At 41.5% G+C, this 24,729-nt stretch overlaps 2 protein-coding genes across 3 annotated transcripts in view; one reads left to right on the top strand and one right to left on the bottom strand.

Moving 5' to 3' along the window:
- Window positions 1-24,138, bottom strand: part of ccdc78 (coiled-coil domain containing 78) — a 34,390-nt gene extending 10,252 nt beyond the window's left edge. The window contains exons 1-14 of one of the 2 annotated variants that reach the window (XM_051418028.1): window positions 24,041-24,138; window positions 23,678-23,809; window positions 23,508-23,594; window positions 22,809-23,165; window positions 22,386-22,436; window positions 22,177-22,265; window positions 21,809-21,887; window positions 21,557-21,682; window positions 21,260-21,456; window positions 20,931-21,105; window positions 20,184-20,227; window positions 20,011-20,092; window positions 19,807-19,907; window positions 19,520-19,727 (exon numbers count right to left, since the gene is read on the bottom strand). In XM_051418028.1, the coding sequence (XP_051273988.1) occupies window positions 19,640-19,727; window positions 19,807-19,907; window positions 20,011-20,092; window positions 20,184-20,227; window positions 20,931-21,105; window positions 21,260-21,456; window positions 21,557-21,682; window positions 21,809-21,887; window positions 22,177-22,265; window positions 22,386-22,436; window positions 22,809-23,165; window positions 23,508-23,594; window positions 23,678-23,809; window positions 24,041-24,106 (1,674 nt within the window). In that variant the 5' untranslated portion in view covers window positions 24,107-24,138 and the 3' untranslated portion in view covers window positions 19,520-19,639. Of the gene's footprint in view, window positions 1-19,519; window positions 19,728-19,806; window positions 19,908-20,010; window positions 20,093-20,183; window positions 20,228-20,930; window positions 21,106-21,259; window positions 21,457-21,556; window positions 21,683-21,808; window positions 21,888-22,176; window positions 22,266-22,385; window positions 22,437-22,808; window positions 23,166-23,507; window positions 23,595-23,677; window positions 23,810-24,040 lie in introns of those variants that run through there. The other variant, XM_051418029.1, reaches the window with a different exon arrangement.
- metrn (meteorin, glial cell differentiation regulator) lies at window positions 1,416-7,016 on the top strand. The gene is made up of 4 exons (XM_051418030.1): window positions 1,416-1,755; window positions 2,488-2,921; window positions 4,386-4,445; window positions 5,079-7,016. The coding sequence occupies exons 1-4, from the start codon at window positions 1,649-1,651 to the stop codon at window positions 5,390-5,392; spliced, it is 915 nt and encodes a 304-aa protein (XP_051273990.1). The 5' UTR covers window positions 1,416-1,648; the 3' UTR covers window positions 5,393-7,016.
- Window positions 24,139-24,729: the final 591 nt, after the last annotated feature.

The raw sequence follows: 24,729 nt of genomic DNA, 5'->3' as shown, positions 1-24,729 counted from the left end.
AGAATATTTGATTTGGTTATAAATACCACAACATGAAAGAGAAGCCCAGCAGGGTAAAGGGCAAAGGGCATGAAAACCAGAGGAGGCAAAATCTTCATCGTCGTCACCATCATAAATGGTGTGTCTGGAAATCAGGTTAGCATTATTGAACTGTGACCAGTGCTTTATGTCTCCTCTTTTGCCCATTTCATTTGTCTTTATGTCCTCCATGGCCTCCATGATAATATATTTTCTCATTTCAGAAATGTTGTTAAAAAATAAAAGGTTTACATTCACAAAAGATATATTATTAGCAACTTCACTGGATTTAGGTGTTAAAAATGATCTTGGTGTTTATTTAAAGGTCCAGGGTGTAACATTCAGGAGGCTCTATTGGTAGAACTCACTTTATTGTGAGTTTCACGACCACCGTAGTTTCTCCTACACAGTTTCTCCTACACACTCCATTCTCATTCCCACACGCAAGCAGCGTTCAGTTACTTGCAGTCTGCAACTTCATCGCTAATTGCCACTGAATCTTACACACCAGTCCTTTAAGTCAAACAACCGTGACTTTAAAAACAAGATTACTCTGCTACAAAATCCAGCATCACAAAGCAGTTTAATTGGGTATTTAAAGTCCCCCTCCACTCAAACATGTGTGTTCTGCTTGTTGTGTCCTACACTAGAGGTCTGTGTTGACATCAGTCTGCTAAATAGGGAAAGTTTCCCTGTGCTCAGCTTAAATCTTTGTGTACGACTTTGTGGCATCACATGTAGTTTGGAAGCCAACTCTAGTGCAGTGTGCAATTTACACAAGTGTGATGTGGAAACTTGAAGAAATGCACATACACATGAGAAAGGACATTGTGTGCCCTGCTGTTAAACTTGTGAAATTAAAAATATTTGTACCTTCATTCAAGTCTGGATTTGTTTAAAGGCAGGAGAAAGATGTAATTTTACTATTTTTTAAAAATTAATTACACTTTTTTTATGTTTAATTATTATGTTAAAAAATTATTATTCAACGCAAAGTATTTTTATGTCTTTAAAAATACCTGGAGGGCGTCTTTAAGTGATTATAATAGTAATAATTATATAAGTAATAGTAATGATAAAACTTCAAATTCAAAAACAATTTTAGTTGCGTGAGATAAAAAAAAGAAAAATAATACAAGAACACAGAAATAATAAAATAAAGTGGAAGTTTCTGTTAACTCACCAGTAAGTTAATTAGTATTTTGTATGCAGACATGTCAAACACAATGCTGAATTGAAACTTGGTCTCTTGTCTGCATACTGTTGCTCTCTCTGCAGGTCAGACGTCCCTCCCCCTCCGCTGTGTGAGTGGTTTAAAGTTTCACTTCTCGGTCTCTGATTGGTCCATGAAGTTTTTCTGAGGCTGAATAACTCCACAGCTCTGCGTCCCCCTGACGCACAGCAGCCCAGAGAAGTTTAGAGGAGATACCAGTGAGTTTAGCGGTGTTCTCTTATCTTACACATCAGGGTAAGAGGATACCAAACTATGGAGGTTATCAGAGATAGAAGCAGATTTGTTTTATAGAAGAATTTTACTCGCAGAGGTTTAGGACATCGCAGCTTTGGAATAATCGTTTCCTAACGTTTTTTCTTTTTTTTAAACGTTACTTTGCATCATCCACTGTCGAAAATGTCCGGTTCTGGGCTCTGGATTAACGCTATTTGGATTTTACTCTTCGCCCTTTTTGACGTGGCTTTCTCAAGCTACTCTGAAGACCAGTGCAGCTGGAGAGGCAGGCAAGTGTTTCATAGTGTGTCTGTGCTATTTCTGCTTGTGGTTGAATGAACTGATGGTTGCAAAAAAAAAAAAAAAAATGCCGCTCAGAGATGCTACAGGTGGCTCTTGGTTTTGGACAATGCTTAAATGCAACATGTTGGAACATGCCATTAGGGCGCAGTTTAAATGTTTCTAGTGCTCTGCTGCGATTGCGCCTGCGGGTTGTCTGCAGGAGGCATGGGGGGTCCAGACAGACAGGAGACTGGAGGATTAACTCAGATACTTGGAGGAAAAACACAATGTGCATGCAGTTATTGGAGGGTGGTTTCATTTCAGATTTGTTATTAAAACACCTGCAGAGGACTTTCAGTATTTATGTGAGTTTGGCCCTTAAGATGCAATGATTGGCCCCTGCTTTTACAGAGCTGCCAGTTGGCTGCACCTTCTCTGAGTATGTCCTGATATACTAAAGTTATACTAAAGCTGCGTTAAACATTCTTATATATATATATATAATCATCCTAGGTTTATTCTAATTTTTAATGTAAAAGTTCAGTTTTAAATGCATGTTTGCAGGGCTCACATTTAATTGGTCCATCCATTTTAGCAATAATTCAGTGCAGCTGTTTCAGGAAAGTTTCCACTGATGATGATGTTAGGGATTTAGATTTTAAGCCCACACTCATGCCTGGAAAAATATTACAGGAACCTTTCTATAACCTTTTCTTCTTCCCCTTTTTCCCTCCTCACAGTGGTTTGTCCCAGCAGCAGGGCAGCGTTGAGCAGATCTCCCTCCACTGCTCTGAGGGCACACTGGACTGGCTGTATCCCAAAGGGGCCCTGCGACTTACCCTCTCACCCCGCCTGCCCTCCGTGGCAGTGGGGCCCGGCGGCAGCAGCTCAGGCCTCATCACGGCCTGCGTCAAGCCCTCGGAGCAGTTCCACGGAGCCCAGCTGTACCTGGAGAGAGACGGGGTCCTGGAGCTCCTGGTAGGGGACCGCCTGGAGTCCTCTCCCCCGCCGAGGGTTCGCTGCTTCAGCCGGCTACCTGGGGAGAGGGTGGCTCTCTTCCTGCAAGCTACACCTCATCAGGACATTAGCAGGAGGATCGCCTCCTTCCGCTATGAGCTGAGAGGGGACTGGACCGCTCGCCTGTCGCTGGACTCCAACCCCATCAGCAGTGAAGGTGAGTCAATGAGGCAGCCATGTTGGTTTGAGTGTGGCCACTTAAGGTCAAATATGAGGAGACACATTCAATTTTATTTTACTTGAATTGGAAATTTAGTGAACACAGGACGTACAAGAGAACTTTTGGCCAGTTTTATCTCTTTTCAACAGAAACCTCTCTAAAAACACCAAACTGTGGTCAAAGTTCTTTTCCCTCCTTCCTGAAAAGGTTGGGAAACACAGCGCTTTAACCCACCAGTGATGATAACTTAAACCATAAAATCCTCCCCGTAGATGATTCATAATTCATAACAGGCCTCTGTGGGCTGGTTGGACTTTCCCCGGCCCATGCAGAGTGCAGAGAGGAGGAAGTGGCAAAACCTTCCCCAGAGGCGTGCTGGTTTTGGAGTAGGAGAAGGGGAGCTGTGGAGTGGGGAGGAGGGGGACAAAAGCACAGTATGTGGGGCTTTCTCCAGAGTCCAGAGCCCTTTGAATGGGTGCCGCATGAGTATTCTGGGATTACTGCCGTCACCTAGGCGACAGGGAGGCCTCTGCCCAGCTGAGATGCTCTTCTCTTTTGTTGAGCTGCCTCTCTGTGGGGAGACTTGTCTGTAGGCGTATACACCCCCCCCACACACACACACACACATCTCTCTCTCCCACACACACACACACACACACACACTGATTAGGTTTGGAAGGGGGTTTGCTGTGGACTAGAGAGGAAGGAATCTCATTTATCAAGAGGTTTTCACTAAGGAGGAGAATGTGTGGGGTGGGCAAGGGGCCTCCAAAGAACCACAAGGAGAACTTTAAAAAATGCCAGGACTTTTTTTTTTCATACCCACTGTTCAGTCAGTGCACATGGACAGAGCTTTGTGGGTTGGTCGTTTTTTTTTTTTTTTAATTGTAGCCGTCTGTAAATCCTGTTACAACCTTAAGTAAGGGGCACTGTATTTTTATGAGGTTTTTTTTATTTTTAAGAAAAGTTGTCATGCCTTAGCAGAAAGAAAGGGAAGTAGGATTATGCTCTTTAAAAAAAAAAAAAAATCTTTGAAGTCCACCCCCGCTCCCTGTCCTTGGCCCCTGTCTAGCAGGCTTTGATGAGGTGTGACTGCAGGCACCCTGAAAGGCTTTAAAGGGGGAAGTTTCATTTGGCCTTTAAACCGTCTGTGGTGGAAGAGCCTCGCACCTTAAAGCTCCACTGGTCCTCCTCTGCCAACTGTAAAAGTAGCAGCTGTCTGTTAGAACGCAGTGGTTGGTCTCTCCTTTGTTGCTCATCTTTGCACAGAGTTTTTAAGTCTGGATTCACGTCTCACATTCCTTTGCATGTGATCCGGAAATGCGGTCTTTGATTTCCAGAGGCACAGTTTAAGTATTAGCATATAGGTGTTTTCAAGGAGTTTAGCAGCGTGTTATGTAAGGTCACCAACTGACTCTCTCTCTCTTTTCTTTCTTTTTCCTCCCTCTGTTGTCTCTCCAGATGCCTGCAGACCCTGCAACAACACTGAGATTCTAATGGCTGTTTGCACCAGTGACTTCGGTAAGTTACCCTATACAACAAGTTGCCAATATAACAGGAATGACATGTTAATGTCACTCCGAAATCAACCCCACCCCTCTAATTCAGCCAAGATTGAGAAATTAAACCAGACCACCAAATGGCACAAAGTCCTAGCAGCAAAGCCGCAGAATGGAATGATTTCTTGTCAGGATCTACAAATCGTTGTGTTGAATCGGTTTAAAGTCAGAGCACCCCAGTGCTTCTAAATCCTCTCCTCTCAAAAGTGCAGAGGTTAAAGGTGAAACAGCAGCTTTCTGCAACCCCCAACACACACACACATACAGGAACCCCTAATGGAGGCACTGTAGTAGACTAATCCTAACATCACCCCCTTCGAGAAGGAGCAGTGGACTAATCTCCTGGCCTCTGATTGAGCTGTTATGGCACTGAGGAAAAGTTCAGTGGGCGGCAAAAGCTAGAAGGATTAGTGAGCAGACTTAGGCCTTCGTATGGCTTTTACCATCAGTTGGTAGGCCACAAAGAACCACACCTCTAAGTTAAAGTAGGATAATATACAGCAAAAACATTATAAGATAACAAAAGGACATAAATTAAAGTTATGCACTGTAAAGTAACCACAGAAATTAACCTGAATGTCCTGTTTATCCACAGTCGTGCGAGGTAACATCCGGTCAGTGGTGGAAGATGACAACCTGCGAGCAGCGGTGATCAAGGTCAGCGCCACCCGGGTGTTCCGTCAGAAGTACGCCCTGTTCACCGGCAACAGTCGACTGACCAGCCGAGGTGAGGTCAGGACTCTGCTGCAGTGTGGCGTCAAACCGGGGCCCGGCAGCTTTCTTTTCACCGGTCGGGTCCACTTTGGGGAGGCCTGGCTGGGCTGCGCTCCTCGCTACAAGGACTTCCAGCGGGCTTATACAATAGCCAAAGCAGCCCAGCAGATACCCTGTGAACTGCCTGTAGACTGAGTTAAACACTCTGCAGCAGCTTGTCTACCACTCAGAGTCAAGGCCAATCTGAAAGCCAACCAATCTCAGCCCTGTTCCATGTTTCGGAAGAAGCCACAGCGTGCAACTGTTGGCCAATGTAGCCGATAGAGCCACCAACGGATATCGTCTTCCCAAAGGACTGAGGAGTGAAATGGACTTTTCCCAACTCCATTTCAGTGCAATATGCAGTCACCGGGTCAGAAAGGACCAGGTGGAATTGTGATATGAGGGACGTGGTTGAAATGAAGATTATAAGCATTTGGCATTGGACATTTTTTCACACACAGTGATGCCATTTTGCAGGTTCAGAGAAAATCAATTTAAGCTTTCCATTCGGGATAAATTAAGTCAAGCCATTAATTCAGGCATATTGAGAGTCATTGCTTAGAAACTCAGGAAAATTGATGAAAAGTTCTATAGAAAGCTTACTGCCTATTAGTTGGTATCCGAGTGAGGATGTACCTCTAGGCACCTTTTGTTCAGAAAATGTCTGGCCATGGGAAAGTGATGTTTTGCTGGCTACCCCTGTACTGGGGTCATCCTCAGTGTTACTATTATTAAGGAGATTATTAAAAAAAAAGTCCTCACAAAACAAAATGTTAGAAAATATATATATATATTTGCACTGATAAAGGAAAGGGAATGATCTGGAAAGTGTGATGCTGCAAGCACTGAAAACCAAATAAAAAGCAACTATATGTAGCATAGTGGAGCGATTTGAGAATTTTAATATATGTACAGATAATGTGAGCACATACAGTAGTAACACAAAGCTACGGCTACCTGAGCAGGTTTCACAGCTCAAACTAGTGCTGAAAGCACTTTCACACTCTAGCCAACTGAGAGATTTTGCTTCTGGCATTGCAGACATTTTAAGACGAATGTGTTATTTCAGTAGTCGTACAATATTTCTGCAAAATGTAACTAATTGGACTGTATTTGACCTTAAAGAAAACTATTTTAAAAAGATGTCAGGGTGGAATTGTAGCAGTGTTGCCAAAGCAGTTATAAGTTTTGTTGTTGTCAAGTCACCCACTGCTCTCTGCTGAAGGTGTCATATATTATCACATGTAAGGACTAAAACCAAGAAGCTATTTTATGATGTGAAGTTAAACAAGATATTCACCTGTACATACAGAAATATTCCTAAAATGAAGACAACAGCCATTCAGAAGTGAAGTCCAGTGTTATTATATGATATAAAATCCTCTAACCAGCTTTTGGTGGGAAAAAAAACAAGCTATTACAAGCCTAGCTCAACGGTAACACATAATATGCATTTAATGTATCAAATTCTGTTCTGTACAGTGATTTCATATCTGATGTGCACTATATCACATGCACCCCATCAACAAGGGGGAGGGTTTCATACCAAATCACCATGATGTACTGAAGCGGTATGTCTTAACTGAGTACACTGCCATTTTGCTGTTTGTTATTCTTTATGTGAATTCATGTCAATATCAATGTGAATGTAAATATGTTAATAAGAAATTCTAGAAACAACGGCATGAAAAAAGTCTGTGGAAAAAACAACATTGTGTCAGTATTGTGGATTATTTTTATGTTTGTCTGTGTTATTAAAATATACTGCAAGAAAACACTTGATGTTTTTTGGATGTATTTATTTTCTTCTTAAAGGCTTTCTCATACATTCACTTTGAACTCATACTTTAGTGATTTCATGCTCCACAAACATAATGCAGCGGGATCATTAATTTATAAGCACTCTAACCCTGTCACCTAACACATCAATACAGTTAGAACCATCGTATAGTATTTATCCAAAGGTTTCTAGCATGGTAAACTTTTCTCAGACATAAGTCACTTCAAGTACCCATAAATCAGATCCCTGAAAGCTCCCAACAAATGGCATGCCTGAGAGAGCGAGAGGCCTAAAAGGCAGAGAGATTTAGGGAGTGTGTAGGACCTTGAGGGCATTTGGATGGGGAAGGAGGTAGAAAACAGCGTTTGGAATTCTGTTGTCCTCTACCTCCCATTTTCAGGATTCAGGAAGCAATAAATTGCCATTAAGGGAGTGGCGTGGCAGACTCAGCTGAGCCGAGGTGCCACACAGTCGCTTACTTCATCCTGACCACGTGTATGCGAAGACAATCAAACCAAATCTCTTTTCCGCTCCACTTAGACATATGCCTTCAGCCTGGAGCCAATAGCATATCTGTTACCTGTTGTGGCTGACCACAGTTCATTTTCTGCTCTAACAGATGAGGAGCTGCATGGTAGATAATACAGAAACACCCATATCACTGAGCCTCTATGATAAATTCACCACCTGTTTCTCCTCCTTGCAAAACTCTGCATAAACATACAGTATACTGCACACACCTCACTAAAATCTCAGATTTACTGCACATAGTAAATCCGTTTGAAAAAGAGCAGCTGTTGAATTAACATGGTGTTTAGGTTATATGGAAACAAAATCACAAAAGCTTGACATGCCTCCCATGTCTGGGAAGCTATCTCCCATAGAAACCCTGACACTCGTTTGCCACTGCATCAGTAGTTCATGTGAGTGAACCTCCAACCTCCCCAGCTATTTACTGCCTCAGTGCCCCTTTAAAACATCCCGTAACTGGGGGCCCCGAGCTGCACAGCCCTGCACGCATACACAAACACACACACACACACACACACACACACACACACACACACACACACACACACACACACACACACACACACACACACACACACACACACACACACACACACACACACACACACACACACACACACTCTCTCTCTCTCTGCCCCCTCCCTTCCAGTCCATCTGAGGTTACTGCTGTAGGGCTGATAAGCCAAAACAAAGAGTACTCAAATTATACTCCCTCAACTAATACATCATGTGACATTTTGACAAAGCTCAACTTCCTGCATTGTTGTCACTTCTTTTCAACCCCAGTTTGAACCCCAAAACTGCAGTATTAAAGTCAGTGTCACAGTGGCTCAGTTTAGTTTTGCACTTGCTAAATGAAAACTATTGCCAGTGGTGGAAGAAGTATTCAGATACTTTGCTTAACTAAATGTACTAATAACACACTGTAAAAGTAAAAGCCCTGCATTCAAAACGTTAAGTAAAGGTACCGTATGTAAGTATTATCATCAATTATTTACTCAAAGTATCAAAAGTAAAATTACAGTTATATGGTCCCTGTCAGTGTTTGTATGTTGTGGATTGGATTAATATTACTGCTGCAGCCTTTTACTGCTGTTGATGTTTAAGGTTGATCTAATTTTTTTCATCATATTCTATAAGATCTTCATATGTTTGTAGCATTGCCGCCCTGTGAGAACCAAAAATTCTAATTCTAAATCGCTAAAGTTGGATATGTGGTTTTCAATGGACAGGAAGGGTATGACATTTTTTATCTGAGATGTAACTACTTACTAAAGCTGTCAGACAAACGTAGTGGAGAAGAAGTATAGATGGATGTATGGATAAAATAGAATTACTCAAGTAAAGTAAAAAAAAAAGTATTTGAATTTGTACTTGATTAAATGTACTTAGTTACATTCCGGTGCTGGCTATTGCAATGTACTGTTTAAATGTGTACACAGTTTATGATCTAAATAAAACTTTGGAAAATGGTATCTTAAAAACTATTCTACAGAATGTTTTGTTAACGACATACTCATACATGGAAACTGCTAGCTTATTTCTGATTTTTTTGTACACCACTGATGATTGCACACACTAATTTCATGCTGAATGATTTTCATTTGTTTTTGTGTTGCAGACACACAGTAATACTTCCTCCCCCATGCACCCCCCTGCTCTCTTTATTCTGTCCTGTTGTGTGGCTGAGGTGATGTATGAACACTGCAAAGCGGGAAGCAGTCAGGAAAGGGGAATCCAAAGCAATGGCAGAGAGCTGTTGGGTGTGGACTTCCGTCAGCCCCTAGGGGAGTTTGAGGAAAGTGGCCGGAGACAAAGCTCCAGAGATGAGAGCACAGACAGGGGCAAAGTGCTCCTGGACACTCCCTTGTAGTTCAACACAACAACACCCCACCCAGCACACAGGTCCTGTGTTTCCAGCAGAAACTCTCATGTTATTCAGCTATATAAAGGCCCACAAATAAACCCCTGGACTTATTCAGACAGCTATCAAACTTGTTAATCAAAGGATTCAAGGTTATTTTATTGTCAACACAAGGTTGTAGAATGAAATTCAGATATAGCTCCCTTCATGCTACTTTAAAAAAAGAGTCATAAAAAAAAAGAAAATATTAATTTGCATGATGAATTGTTGAGAAATAATTGAACAGTCTCACAGTCTGAGGTAAGAAGCAGTCTTTAAGTCCTGTGTTACGGCACGGTTGGAAAGAGGTACAGAAGCTTCCACTTCTGTACCTCTTTCCAGATGGCAGCAGGGTGAAAAAGCTGTGGCTGGGGTAGGTGCCATCTTTTAGTATCCTTTTGGCTCTGTGCAAGCATCTCACCTCACCAGTATCACTGATGCTGGGCAGCTGAGTACCACATTTTTTCTGGGTGGTTTTAATCACAGTTTCCAGTCAGGATGCTTTCTATTGCTGCTCTGTAAAAGTTAACAAGAACTTGGCACAGGCATTTTGCTTTCTTAAATTAAGTTTCCTTAAGAAATACAGTCCTGATTAAGGAAGCACAGGACTACAGTTTGTGTGCTTTCTTAACCAGGGTGGAGATTTGACATAACCATGTTCTGTGATGTTGATTTCCTGGATCCTAAAACTGTTCACTTGCTGCACCTTAGAGTGTGTCTTTGCCTCTTTTCCCCCTAAAACCAGCAATCAGCTCCTTGGTTTTGCTGACATTGAGCAGTAAGTTGTTTTCTGTGTACCAATATTGTTGATTTCCTCCCGATATGAAGTTTCATCATTGTTTCATATCCAGGTAATGATGGGGGTGTCATCTTCAAACTTCACAACAGAGTTGTCTCCACGACAGGGGATGCAGTCATGGTTGTACAGCGTGAATGGGAGGGGGCTGAGCACACAGCCCTGAGGGACTCCAGTGTTGAACACTAGAGTGGAAGAGGTGTGACCACCAATCAGAACTGTCTGGCACCTATTTGTGAGGAAGTCCAGTATCCTGTTACAGATTGTGGTACTCTCAAGTTGAGTGAAGGGCAGTGGAGATGGAATCCTACGTGGATCTGTTGGTTTTGAATGCATACTGGAGAGTGTCCAGTCAGACAGGGATGCTATTCTTTATGTGGTGGAGAACCAGTTTCTCAAAGCACTTTATCAGTTTGATATTGGACTTATCTACATGTATTCGTTGGAACTTTCCAAATATGTTAAGCAGCAGTTGACACAATCTCAATAAAAGGTCCAATATTGTTCTGTAGCTTTCAGTCGTGTCACAAGATATTCCCCGGTGGATGGAGTTTGTACAGTTATACAACTGAGGATGTTTAAAATGTAATTTCTGTCTGCAGATATTGCAAAAACTTTACCTACATGACTTCATAGAATCAGCTTCAATGCTGCTGTCCAAAGCCTTTTAATGTTGTAAATCCTTTGTTTTCCTTCCAGATTTTATCCATGGCAGTTTGTCCTCAAACAGTCAAATCACTCACTCTAATGAGACTAACCTTTTTATGGGTTCATCGTCAAATCTTTCCCACAGCTTGCCCCACAGCTGCTGGGTGCTGTGCTGTTGATCCAAAACAGTGGTTGCAATGCTGTGACACACACTTTATACACTTGTGCCAAAAGATATTTGAGGTTTTTCTAAATGACTGAATCTCTGTTGCCCTTCTGTTGCCCTTCTGTTGCTTTACTTTTCCAGTGATTCACTCTTGTTCCTCAGTGTCCAGTAAGTACCTTGACTATTTTCATCACTGTCCTTTAAACACATCCAGATGAGAAACAATCCATCCATTTTGTTTTCATCAAGCACAAGATTATAGCTGTGTGACTGTATTATACCTCTGCACACTCAAACAGGCTTTTGCATCCACACCAATATCCCAAAGTTTGTCATTGTTGATGATGGTAGTGTACATGGTCTTAGCCCATACTGTGTGATTACAAAGCTAGATTAATAAGAGTGAACAAACAGCTGTGGATTTCATCAGGCTTTATTTTCCACATAAACAAATAATTTTTCCTTACTGGAAATCCAACCCACTGCAGCCAAACATCAGACCAAGTGGTCTGTCCACCTCTTCCTGTGACTCAGTGGCTGTGCATCCTGCTGCTTCTCCATCAGCTCAGCACCAGCTGACAGTGAGTCCATGACCACACTTTGGCATCCCAGATTCCCAGCTGACAAGTTCTGGTTCCCATAACACCCTTGCACAGCTGGGAGTGATGATTCCCAAATGGAAACTGTGAATGTTCACGTCTGAGAACATGCTAACTTGATATGTAGGCCTAAGTCTTAATATCAGGCCAGGGAAGTGCAAGCAGTAACCAAACGATAAGCATCATTACATCCCTCTACTTTGATGGTTTTGCAAATTTTTTTATAAAGCACTGACTCATACTGGTGGTGAGCATTTGGTAAAAACGGATGAGTAACCTCTATTCACAGAGCATGAGGGTGAGGGTAGGAAAAAATAACATGGTCAGCATTAAAGTTGAGTGGGCAGTTTGGGTGGGTTGAGAGGTCAAAGCAAAATAGAGAGCAAGTGTAGAGCGGTGCAAGAGCATGTTTATCTGGCCATGTTATCCCTCTGAAGTACTGAAGGGAGGAGAGCGAGGAGCCCCCTTTGTTCCTCAAGAGCCTGCAGATGGCTGTAATCCCTTCCAAAATGCGCACTGAAAATCAATCAAGACAGGGTGGACATGGTGTATGAGTGTGGAGGCGGGCGACTCTTTTCTCAGGGAGGGGGTCCCACAAAGAAACACAAGTTGGGTCAAACAAGCGTCTTTGGTGCTTTCCCGCCAAAAAAAAGTATTGTAAGGAAAGACAGTGGGAATGAATTGCGAACCCCCTCCAATGAAGGCCCACTCGTTACCCCACCGTTTGAGCTGAACACAGCTGCCATCCCCTCACCGTATCCTGGGGCTGACATCGCCTGCAGGGGGTACAACCACAAAAATCCTCCAAACACTGACATCATACTCTAATAGGGCTACTTAGAGACATTCACTGTGGCAGTGTGAAGGAATACAGGCTCACATAGCAATAGATACATAGGTAGACAGACAGGGTTCCTCCTCTGCAAACACATTCTTTTTACAAAATTTGTGCCAATCAATCACATACATGTTGAGATATTTCACTGGATAAGTATAAGTAATTTAGACCAGCGGGTGGCACGAGATGAAAAATCCAAGGATCACCAAAGCCATTTTGAATTATCCTCTGGACAGCATTGATGTCAGTCCAAATTTCATGGTAATCCATCCAATATTTGTCCATATCCACATCCACATCCAATATAAGTATTTCATTAAAAGCAAAAATATCAACCTCATGGTGATGCGGGCATTGCTATGCGTGAGCATGGCTAAAAAGTAAAATAGTCACTAAGACCTACAATATTAAATATCATCATATGATCATTTCCCAGGAGAATTCGATTTCCCTACAGTTCCTCCTGTGACAAAATCCTCATCTCTAAAAATGATCTATATTTTATATTAATTAATATAATACATGCAATACAATGACAGTTGAATTCTCTGTTTTCCTTCCTCGTGTGACTGACGTCAGGATACTAAACCCCAGCCTGAGAGTCTACCCACTACAAGGAAGCACACCTGTCTTTGGAAGGGCTCTGCCCTGCCAATTAACCACCAGGATTATGGTAAGGTCTGATTGTCTACACAAAGGGGAGAAACCTCCCTGGCAGATCAATTCAGTTCTTCTCTCACTACCTGCCACCCACCTCTGTGTTTTTCCCCACTAATCCTGCAGTACTACAGTGCTGGCCAGCCCCCCCCTTTTGCACCCATTTTTTTGCCTGTTATCGTTCTCCTCAGAGTAGTCGTCTTGGGTTACCTTCACAGAGACATACTGCACTGTCCCTATTGTTCAAATTGTTTATTAAGCAAAGAGGTAGGCAGGAACGAAACTGCCACTCACAGTTGTTTTGTTATGTTACTAGTATCTCCTTGCATTTTTCTCCTGAAAAACACAGCTCCAGGACAAGATTTGTCAACAGATACGCCTGGTGTGCACTGCTGTGTCATATGTGAAAATGTGATATTCAATATCTCTCGTTTTTTTATTATCAATTGGTAACATGTATATTAAGGTTTGTAGTTCTGTCTTGTTTCTCTAACATGAATGACAACATGACATACATGATTTCCTACATTTCCAAAAGTGTATTTATATAATCAAAAATTGGGAAATGGGCATAATGTGATAGATACCCAGCAAGAAAGCTAACTCAGTGCTGTATATCTTTAGTCCCAATCCATTACTAATGCCCAACATGTGCTGTAGCTGCATTTTATTCTGGTCCATTGAGGCAGCTGTTGATGAAAGAACTGCTTCAATGGATTTCTCCTTTGTGACCTTTGAATATTGTTTGCAAATTAATAGAGTTTAGAAAAAAGCTCTTGCATTTGAATTCTTGGAGAACTTATCTGGTGATTTGAGATAAAAAATGTGGAAACACAAGCTACTCTTTCTCTTAAAGGGCCAGTTCACCAAACATGCAGTTTTTTCTTAAACCTGCAATACCTGATATTTGTGTCCACCTGATGAAGTCCAATAGTCTCTTCTTTTTTTTTTTTAAGTATTTTTTTGGGCTTTTATTGCCTTTATGATGGTGACAGCTGGGGATGGACGGGGGGGGCAGAGAGGGGGGATGACCAAAGCAGGGGGCTGCAAGTCGGATTTGAACCCCGGGCTGCTGAAGGAAGGACTCAGCCTCAGTACGTGGGTCTCTGGCTCTACCCACTGAGCTAACCGGACACCCCAATATTCTCTTTTTTAACTAACTCTTTTAATAACTCTCTTTTAACTCTGTTTTGGTCTCCACCAACTGCTGAGGGAAATTTCTGTCACTTGAGCAGCTGAGTGGTCCACAATGTGCACCAGCTAGTTCCTGTTAACACTGTATTTAAGTCCCAGTTCTAATAAAAATATAAATCCACAAACTGCACTGTCAAAATATTCTTGTGAAATGTCAATTAAAGGCAATTTTGCACCATAAACAACAAAACTCCATTCACAAATATCTTGAAACTGAAAGTGATAGCACTAGAGGTAAGGGGGAAAATATGTCTTTTTGTGAACTGACCCTTTAACAGCGTGAAAGTGTTAAGGTTGGTTTTTCCTTTTAACATTCATGAAATGAAACTTTTAAGTTACATACTTATCACATGGTGCAATGTGACTAAGCAATGCTAAGTGGCCGCTAAGAGCACTTTTCATGTTGGATCGAGTGAAAAGAAAAAGAGACAGAGAAACTTGTGAAGCCATTTATGCATCAGATGTGCTGACAGTCAGGCGGCATGTTTATACTCCAACAAAGTGCACTCACACATTGTGCATCAGCCCAGCCGCTGTGGCCTGTCTGATGTGTCAGAGCCTTCCTCTCCCTTCGCTCTACGCTCATTCCAGGGGAACATGTGCGCTGGAATTCTCCCCCAATTAAGACAGGGATTAGCCAGGTCCGCTGTGGGAACCGACCGAGTGTGGGAAAACAGAGGGCCTGTCCCTTTCTCCTTCCCTCACCGACACCCAGCCTCATTCTCACTCGCTCTTGTTCATGAAGCTGCCTCCCTCCCCTGTCCGTCTCACCCTTACTGTAACTCTTCCTCCTCCCTTTTCTCACCCTATATTCTGCCTTTCCACAACATTCTCATTTTAGACCTTTCACTCTGTTTAAGCCACACTTCAAAAAAATCCATTTCCCATTGTTTTCCCCTTGCATCTTTTTAATTATGCACACTGACCCCCTTTATTTGCTTCTTCTTTTTCTTCTTTTTTTCTTCTTTCTTAGCCACCCAGAATCTCCATAGATTTCAGTCGTAATTCTTCAAGGTTTTCAGAAGTGCACGGTTCTTCTGTGCTCCCCTCTCCTGCCCTTTCCCTCCTCCTTCTTAATGCCTCTCGAGCCTTCTTACTGAAAGCTTGTCTGAAGGGGAGCTGGGGACTCTTACATGAATAGTCTGAGACTGTCAGACTGAAAGAGGGGGTCGAAAAGACAGCTCATCAGAAAGGAAAAGACAGGTGTCTCCGCATATAGACAGTTACAAAGTTTATGTTGGCATTTTTGCATCAACTGATATCCAACAGAAAAAATGATTTCACTATTCATATCATTGGTATATTGCACATACAATTTAATCTGCAGCATCACATAAATGAACCACAATTCTTATCAGTATCATGGGAGAATTCAAGAAACAACCCATAAAACTTGAATGTGCCAAACATCCATGGGAACATCCTGGTTGAACTCCAAGCTCACTTTTCCATTGTCATTACATCTCTTTCTCATGATTGTGCAATACTCTCACTATCACACCAGATTCCTCTCCCACTGCGTCCACATTCCTACTCATTGTCACCTTTTCTTCCTTGTTCCCACTCTCCCTCTCCTTTCCTTGCGTTCCCATAAATCCCTTCCCAGTGCACTCCTCCACACAAGGCTTGTCCGTTCCAATTATGGCAGGGCCGTCCAGCCCCCAGCTCACACACAGCCCGCTCTCATTAAGCCTGTATCAATTAGGCATTAACCTCCTAAAACAAAGGGCCTCTTGACGAGTGGCCCATCGCAGGCCATGTGATGTACTTCCTCTGCATTGCTCCACCCTGCTTCCCATCCTCAGAACGACACATTCATCCAACCTCTTTCCCACTGTGCTCGCCACAAAACAGATCTCAGCCCAAAGCATATATACATATATATTACTACAGACAGCCATAAAGCAAAATAATGCGAAGGTCAGGTTTAGACAGAATTTTGAATGACGAAATATATAAATAGTCAATAAATAAGTAATAATATTTTAAATGCATCTATGACAGGATCAGAGGCAAACTGATCTGTGTCTTCTGTAATGATACAATGATGGCACTTATTTTCATCAAGATTAAAAGCACCAGTGTGTAGGATTTAACCAACTAAATACTGCTCACCTTCCAAGTGTGTAGGTGAAACCACAGTGTTTGCGAAACTCGCGAAATACGCAAATGGCCCCAGTTTGGTTTGTCTGTTCCAGGCTGCCATAGAAACATGGTGGCTCAACATTGTTTGCTCCACAGAAAGCAACCTGTGACTTTGTGGAATAAAAACGCTCATTCTAAGGTAACAAAAACACAATGATTCTTATTTTCAGGTGATTATACACTAATTAAAACATACCTATGAATATTATATTCTATTTCTGCCAAGATATGCATCATCTCGAACTAGCTTAGTTTAATAGCTGCAGGTACAAAAACATTTCTTACTGTTTTGTTCTCCCCTAGTGGCCACAAACCAGCGCCCGGAGCGAAGCAATCCTGAAGAACAGAGCTTGCCTTACTTTGGCTGTGAGGAGTAAAGAACTAATAGGTTGAATTGAGACTCACCTATAAGCTTACTAGCCCATTTGACAATTTGGTTTAGAGAATTTTGGTTTTTCAGAGACAGGTTATAAACTCATTGATTCAATAAAAGCCTGATAAAAGGGGGTTATAATAGTTTTATCAGTGTGAAAATGGGACAGTGTGCCTTTTTACACACTGCCTCACAATTCTTCCTCAAGGTCAATTTAGAGTCTATGACTATCCCAAGGTACATGTAGCTTTGTTCACAGTCAACAGCCTGGTCTTTAATGATCGTAGTCTCATAGATTAAATGATTATATCCTTTCTCTTGGTTACGTTTAATTCCAAGATAGATTTGTCCCACCAGGGGACAAACTCAACAATGACTGGGTTGTGGCTGGGCTCATTGCTGTGTAGCAGACTCACAATGACTGTATCATCTTCAGATTTCCCAGATTTCCTGTTCTCATGCTTACATGCACAAGTTTGTGTACAGAATATAAAGTAAAAGTGAGAGAACCCAGCCCTGGGGTGAGCCAGTAGAATAATACAATGAATCTGATCTTAAAAAAAGCTGTTCACTTTCACCCTTTGTTTTCTGTTCTGTTCTGTTCAGTGTTTGAGGTAGACAGTGCTGAACATGAACTCCTTACTACAGATGTGCAACATTACAGAATGCAATGTATTATTTCTGAAATAAATGCTATCTTTGTGAAGCTGCAAATGTTCAGTTTTGATGATAAAGAAAAGGAGTCAATTTGACTCTCAGTTTAAAATGTTGTCGATTCCTTTATACCGAATGACTAAATGCAACTTCGATCAAGACAAGACATAAAAAATCTTCATCATCATTAAATGGCAACTACATAGCAACATTTTATAAATATGTGCTTTTCTGCAGATAATCATAAAGCAAAATAATACAAAGCTCAGATTTATACGGCACTGTGAATGAAATATTCATGTTTAAATAGTAAATAAATAAGTAATAATGATCATATTCATGTTTTAAATGCAACTACATTCCACTGATCTGTGACTTCTATAATGGGAGAATGATACTGCTTATTGTAGTACGTATTGTATGTACGGTGCACCGTACATACGGTGCACCGTACACCATACATACGGTGCACCGTACATACGGTGGTATGGGGGTTTAACCATTGGAAGCCATTGGAAGTTGTGACAAGGTCTATAATTTAGTTTAGTAAGATTCTTTTTTTAATATATTATTAGATTTAAGACTTCACTCATTGAATGCAACAATCTTTTTGTTGTTTCACTGAACTCTTAACAGATGTTTCTTATTGGAAAAACAAAAGAGATCACCAACCAATCATTCCTTTTAACATATTATTTTAACAAAATCATTGTTTCAAGTTTTTCTCTTTATAAGACCAACTGAATCTAATCAAATTATCATTAAGATCAGTATTTGCATCATAATAGTGACCACATATAGTGGTTAATAAGAAGTTGTTCACAGTCCAAGAAGTGAACTCCAAAATGCTCTAAGTTGGGGGAAAAAACTTGGCACTTGGCCTCAGGGACCAGCTGTGGTGCACCAGATTTCAACCTCTATGCATTTGTAATGTTACAGTTTCTGCTATTTATCCACTACTTTTCTCGCTTTTTGTTTACTCAGAGTAAACTACATTTGTACAAGTTTGCAGAGGCCACACGGTCTCTCTATCTTTGTTGGTGGAGCGGCAAAGAACAACCTGGTTTTGATTTTCCCACAGATCTGCTGGTGAGAGGAGTGGTCTCCAGCACCCAGCGCTTTGGCACAGTGACTATGTTGGCACAGGCCCAAACTGACAACCCCCCACCCCTTTTCCCAGGGCCCTGAGAGTGTAATACATTACTAACAAAATCCCACTTCCCATTCCTCTCAAACTTTCACACCCCTGTTCCCCTCCTCCCACGGCTGGCATACCCCCTGAAAAGAGGATTGGGGTGACATGCGTATGACTCTTTCCAATCTCCTCTACTTTTCCCATCATTCCCCAGAGTATCATACTTCACAACATTTTATCTTTTTTTGAAATAAAACTACTTAAAACTACTTAATACTTTTAAACGTCATTTCCAATTTATAAGCTATGTCAGCTATGGCACTACTAAAAACTATGAAACCCAGCTACCAAAACAGACTAGAAAAAAATGCAGACCCTTTCACTGTTAAAGGGATTTAAAGGGAATAGATGCCTATTCACACCAACACTGAGGTTATAAATATGAACCCTCATTCTGGAAAAAGCCTGGCTTGTTTGCGCCACAGTTCTCAGCGCGGCATTGAGGGAAAGTATTCACAGGCGTGTACGTGTCTGGGTAACATGTAATGACATTATTCTCACCAGGGTGACCCCTCATTGTCACCATGCTTTCTTCTCCCGAGCTCGTGAAATTGACATAAGCTTTACAAACATTCCAGGCATTTTTTTCTCAAGGCCGGATTTCTTTGGGGGCCTTTCATAGAGAAAACCATCAGTATATGCAGCACCACCTAGTGATGGCGTAAATGCACACCATACACATCTCTCTCTGGTCAAAAACAACGTATTCAGTTAGATTTATAACTAGTCCACTTGAAAAGTAATGTTTTAATTTGAATAAAACCAGCTAAAAGAGCATGTATGATTTCACTGAAACAAATGTTTAAATCTGTATGATTTTATTTTGTAAGTTAAACCTATGGAATTTTTTAATATATTGCAAATATGATATATGCTGATATATAAAATAAATTTATGGTTCAGATTGTGTGGCCAGTTTTCTCAATTGAGTGATGAATTAGCACTTCGGGAGCGCCCCGCCTCCTGTATCCCCTGCAGTCTGCAGAGATGTGAGATCTCCTCTTTATATCTGCAGGAAGTGGTAAAATTCAATATAACTCTCCTGAAAGTTAACATTATATGACGGACACATTAAGTGACTTCCTGACCTGCCCAGGTGGTTGTCAATGTAGTCCTGCAACTCCGACACCTGCGCCTCTGCCACTGTTGCTCTGGTGATGAGGATGGCACGTTCCTTCTCAAAGCCCACCTGTGTGACGAAAGGAAATCTGCAAATCACTATCATCACAGAAAATATGTTTAGGTGAGGTTTTTGTGTGAGGGATGTATTATTTGACAATCCAAATGTTTACCAGCGTAGAGTCTGTCATCTCCCTCAGCTGTTTCCTGATGTCTGACCAGGATTCCTCGCATATCTCCTTCAGTTTGGACGGCCTGATAAAATTACATTTTTAATAATTCTTATGTGACACAATCCAAAGCTGACCATATTTGTCTTTTGGAAAAATACAAACGTGACACTCACTCCTGAAGGCTGAAATCTCCAACAGGCATTTTGAGGACAGCCACCTGGAACAGAAAAGTCAGAATGAAGGTCTTACCATAAACAAATAAATGTATGTAAAACAGTAAGGCAATATGAATGAAGATTTGAAGTGTGTGACATAAACAGAACCTGAGTTGCAATATTTTTCTCTGAAAAAACAAAAAACTTTTTTGATTTATTCTTTTCTAAAGGTCAGGCTTTCATTCAATTTAATGCTAAGGGCTTTATTTTTCCCATAGAAACTTCATTGAAGGGGGAGGCACACAACTTCCACAACACAGCCGGAAACACATATCTGAACATGTTTAAAAAAACTCCAAATTTGCTTTCTTGCCAAGAGTTTGATAGCAGCATCAATGCCTCTCGCATATGTGTATGATAAATATGAAGCTACAGCCAACAGACAGTTATCTTACCATAGCATATAACTAATCTGGAAACACAGGGGAAGAACCAGCCATCACTGACCATGCCAACCACCCAGTTAAGATTTAATAACAACATGTCACATCCATTAGTGCTGCTACCTGATCCGCAGTCCACCCCTGCAGCTGTAAAGTTCTTTGTTGCCGTAGGACACAAACTTTGAAGTCATTTATTCACTGCTCACAAAATAAATACTGTTTGGCTTTATAAAGGAACTATGGACACAAAGAAGAATCCCCACAGACCACGTAAAAACATTCGGCAGATGAATCCACTTCATTCATCTATCTTTTGCGCTACCTGCTCCTGAGCCATCTGCAGCTGACCCTCCAGCCTTGCTTTGTCCTGGCGAAGGTGCTGGAGCTCCTTCTCCGTTTCATCTCGGAGCTCGGTCGGCTCCAGGCTGAAGTGGGCTTCTGGAGGTCCAGGGTCAAGACCGCTGTCAGGTTTGGCCAAGACCTGCTCCCTCTGAACCCTAAAGATCACAGTGTATCATCACGGGCCCTTTACTCATGATGAATTAACTGGGGATTTGCTCATGAGCAGGACGTCCATGGATGAGGTATATACACTGAAAAGCAGGACATGAAAAGACACATACCCAAGTTTAAATGAACAGGAAGTCTCACCTGTACGCAATAAGGAGAGCGTGATGGGTCTTGGTGATCTTCTGAAGCCTCTTCTTATAGGAGCGAGCAGCAGCAGCGAGCTGTTCCTCTCTGACCCTGTAGGATGAACGAACATCCTGGAGCATGCTTTCTACAAATGCCCTCATCGCTGAAGTCTCAGAAGGGCTTTTACCTTCTCCATGTCCGTCAATGTAGTCCTAAATGAAAGACATGCAGATGGATGTTACAGCAGGGGTGGATGTTGTATTTGAGATCGTCCTACCTTGCAGAAATGCATGTGTGAGTGCTGCAACTCACAGCTAAGTCCTTTAAATAGCACACAAGCCTGGCACGGTATTGTTCATTCAGCTCCTTGATTTGAAGCTGCAGCTTTGAGTTCTCTTCTTCTACCTCCTTCACTTGGCTCTGAGAGCACATCAGGGCCTTGGATAGAAATCACACAAACATAATTCCACCAAGTAGCTTCTGTAACTGGCTTCTAAAAAATACTTTAACATCAATTCATTTGAGAAATGTTCTGTAAATCGGTATGGGATTGCTCACACTCACCGCTCTCTGCTCAGAGAGTTCTTGCTGGCTATTACGGATCGCTCTCTTGTTCTCCTGTTGCTCTTTCCCCATTGCCACCCTGATGACCAAAAACAGGCCCAACCACAAGAGAGTAGTGACCAAAATCCACAGACAGCCACATCACACAGGGGCAAGCAAAGACACCACATCACACACACATTAAATAAAGCCATAGCTCAGAGCAAAAATCAAAGAGGGGACCACAGTTCAGATGCGCGTGGGATGAACACTGGGACATACATCCTAAATGGGTTTGGCTGTTTGATGACTGAAAATGGAAAGATAATCATGTTTTTTCTTAATTAAGCTAGTGCATGAGTAAACGACAAACATCCACTGTTCCTCACACTTTCTCCTCCAGTTTCCTCTGCTGCTCCTCATAGCTATTCCTCATCTTCTCCAGCTTGTCTTTGATGTCATCTTGGTTTCCAAGTAGCTATGTGAGAGCAGTTACCCAAACTGTAGTTAGATAGTACACTGATGCTAGTAAAACATATATATTGGCCACTATTCCTAATAATGAGATATACTATATGTTTTGTGCAAAAATACTTACAGTTTTATTCATAGTTTTTTGCTCCTTTTCCAAAGCTGCCAGATCCTCAAGCTGTTAATACAGTGATGTTATAAAACTGGAATAAACATTTAAAATAAATATAATAAAATGATGGCCATTATAATTATATCAACGTGATTTATAAATATTACCTTTTTGGCCTCCAAAAAGGCTTTGAACGTTATAAATAACTACATATGTAAATTATGTGAGAAATGTTAGTCTTTTGCACCCAAAGGTGCAGTAAATGATGCTGCATGGACTGTTGTGTGTGAGAAATATGTTCCTCACAAGACACATGTTGCTTAATCATTATATACAATAACATGTTCTGCTTATGTTAGCTGAGATGGGACAAAAAGCAGCAATTTTGTCATGTCAAAATGGCTGCTGTGAAAAAGGTCTATTAACACACTGTCTCACCTTGACTCTGTTATGCGACATGCGGCTGATCAAGGCCCGCACCCTGTCCAGCTCACCGTGCAGGCCCTTGGTGGTAGTCTTCACACTCTGCTGCTGCTCCTCCAGCTGCCTACGGAGGGCGTCCTGGGCCTGGGCCAGCGCCAGCAGCTCAGCACTAAGCTCTTCACTCTGGGCCAGCTCTCTATCATGGGCCTCGGCTAGAGCAAGGTACTTCTTCTTCAGTGTGGCATACTCCCCTGTCAGGTCTTGGCCGCTTTTCTCTCCCACTTTCAGACGGGCCTCAGCTGCCTGGAGTTCCCTGAATAACTTTTCTCGCTCCATTTCCAGCTCTGTTATTACACCAACTTGATTCAGTATCTAACAGGGGGAAGGAAAGTGAAGCACAGATAGCCTCTGTGATTCAGGATGTAGAGTTAACCAATAAATTCTTGACCTTTAATCCCCATACAGTAAAATACATCACACTTATGTAGAATAATATGTATTTTGAGGAAAAAAGCCACAAGATACAAGAAATGTTTGGTATTACTGATGATTATTTCAGTTCAAATAACAAGTTACAAATATGCTCAGTTGAATTGGGCAGCTTTTTTACACATTTATTGATACCAAAAGCATTTTAATGTTGTGTTCTCTACAGGGCATTTACCTTATTGTGACCCTGACCAAATAAAGGCAACATTTCAAGCGATTCCTCACCTTGTTTTTCAGCTCAAACGTCTCTTCTTCGAACTGCTCTCTCATCTTATTTACGTGAATTTTCTCCTCCACAAGCTCCTTAGATATCTGAAAGATGATGAAACAAATCTGCTTCTATACAGGACTGATACAGTGAACCTATAGTTCATATATGCTTAATACAACTCTACCTTCAGTTTTTCCTCCTCACTCTGGACCAGCCTGCAGGATAGGTCAGTGCTGGAGCTGGCCAGGTGGCCCAGTCTGCTCTCCAGGTAGCCCACTTTAGTGAAAAGGCGTTCATTTTTGTCACGCAGCTGCAACTAAAGTGAGGTGAACATAAACACTTTACATTGAGGTAACAAAGACAAATTGTCCCCTTGAATTGTCTCCCGTGTTGGCTGTCTTGAAGTTACATCTCAGGGACAATTTTAACCCCTTCTGAGTTAACTAGATAATAGTCCACGGTTTATTTCCTTTAAGGTAATTTACTTACCAAACCAAGTAACTATACCTAGCCAAAAATGTGCCTTTTTTCAGAGTATATTACTTACATTTTCTTCTGTCAGAGCTTGAAGTCCCTCCTGAAGTTCATTGGAAGTTGGCTGGTGATCCTCCATCTTTACTCTCTGTATCCACCAACAATATGTTGCCATGGCTCTACAACAAAACCGGTGTGGACACTAGCATTGTGTGTTTTTAGCATTGTTTATGTTATACTAAAGATATCTATTTATTTATTTAAAGAATAGCACCATGAAAGTCAGTGTGTAAATGTAATTCAGAAAAAAAACATTTCAACCATCCTCTGGTGTCTGACTACCACTAACTTCAAACTAAATCCTGTTGAAGTATTTCTCCTAGTTGTATCACAAACACTAGACTGTATGGGAACCTCTAACAGATGTTAAATTATTGCTTATATGTGATTTAGTCGATTATTTCAGTCTGACAAACACCAAGGCCGAGCTCCAGCCTCTGACCTGTGGAATGTGTTAGAGCCACTGCTACTAACTACAAAGGTTAGTAATGTCGTTGACAGCAGCGCCATCTTGTGGCCTTAGTTGGGATAAACTGCTGTCCTCTCAAATGTGCTGCCAAAAGACTACACCCAGGGTTGGGAAGGTTAGTTTAAAAAGGTAATCCCTTTTAATTACTAATTATCTGTTAATAAATGTAGTCAGTAAGATAATCCAGGTATCACAACATTATAGTAATGCAACTTGATTACATTACCAAAAAA

This window comes from Dicentrarchus labrax, unplaced genomic scaffold (assembly GCF_905237075.1).
Source record: "Dicentrarchus labrax unplaced genomic scaffold, dlabrax2021, whole genome shotgun sequence".
Lineage (NCBI taxonomy): Eukaryota > Metazoa > Chordata > Actinopteri > Moronidae > Dicentrarchus > Dicentrarchus labrax.
This window is presented reverse-complemented; position numbering and strand designations above follow the sequence as displayed.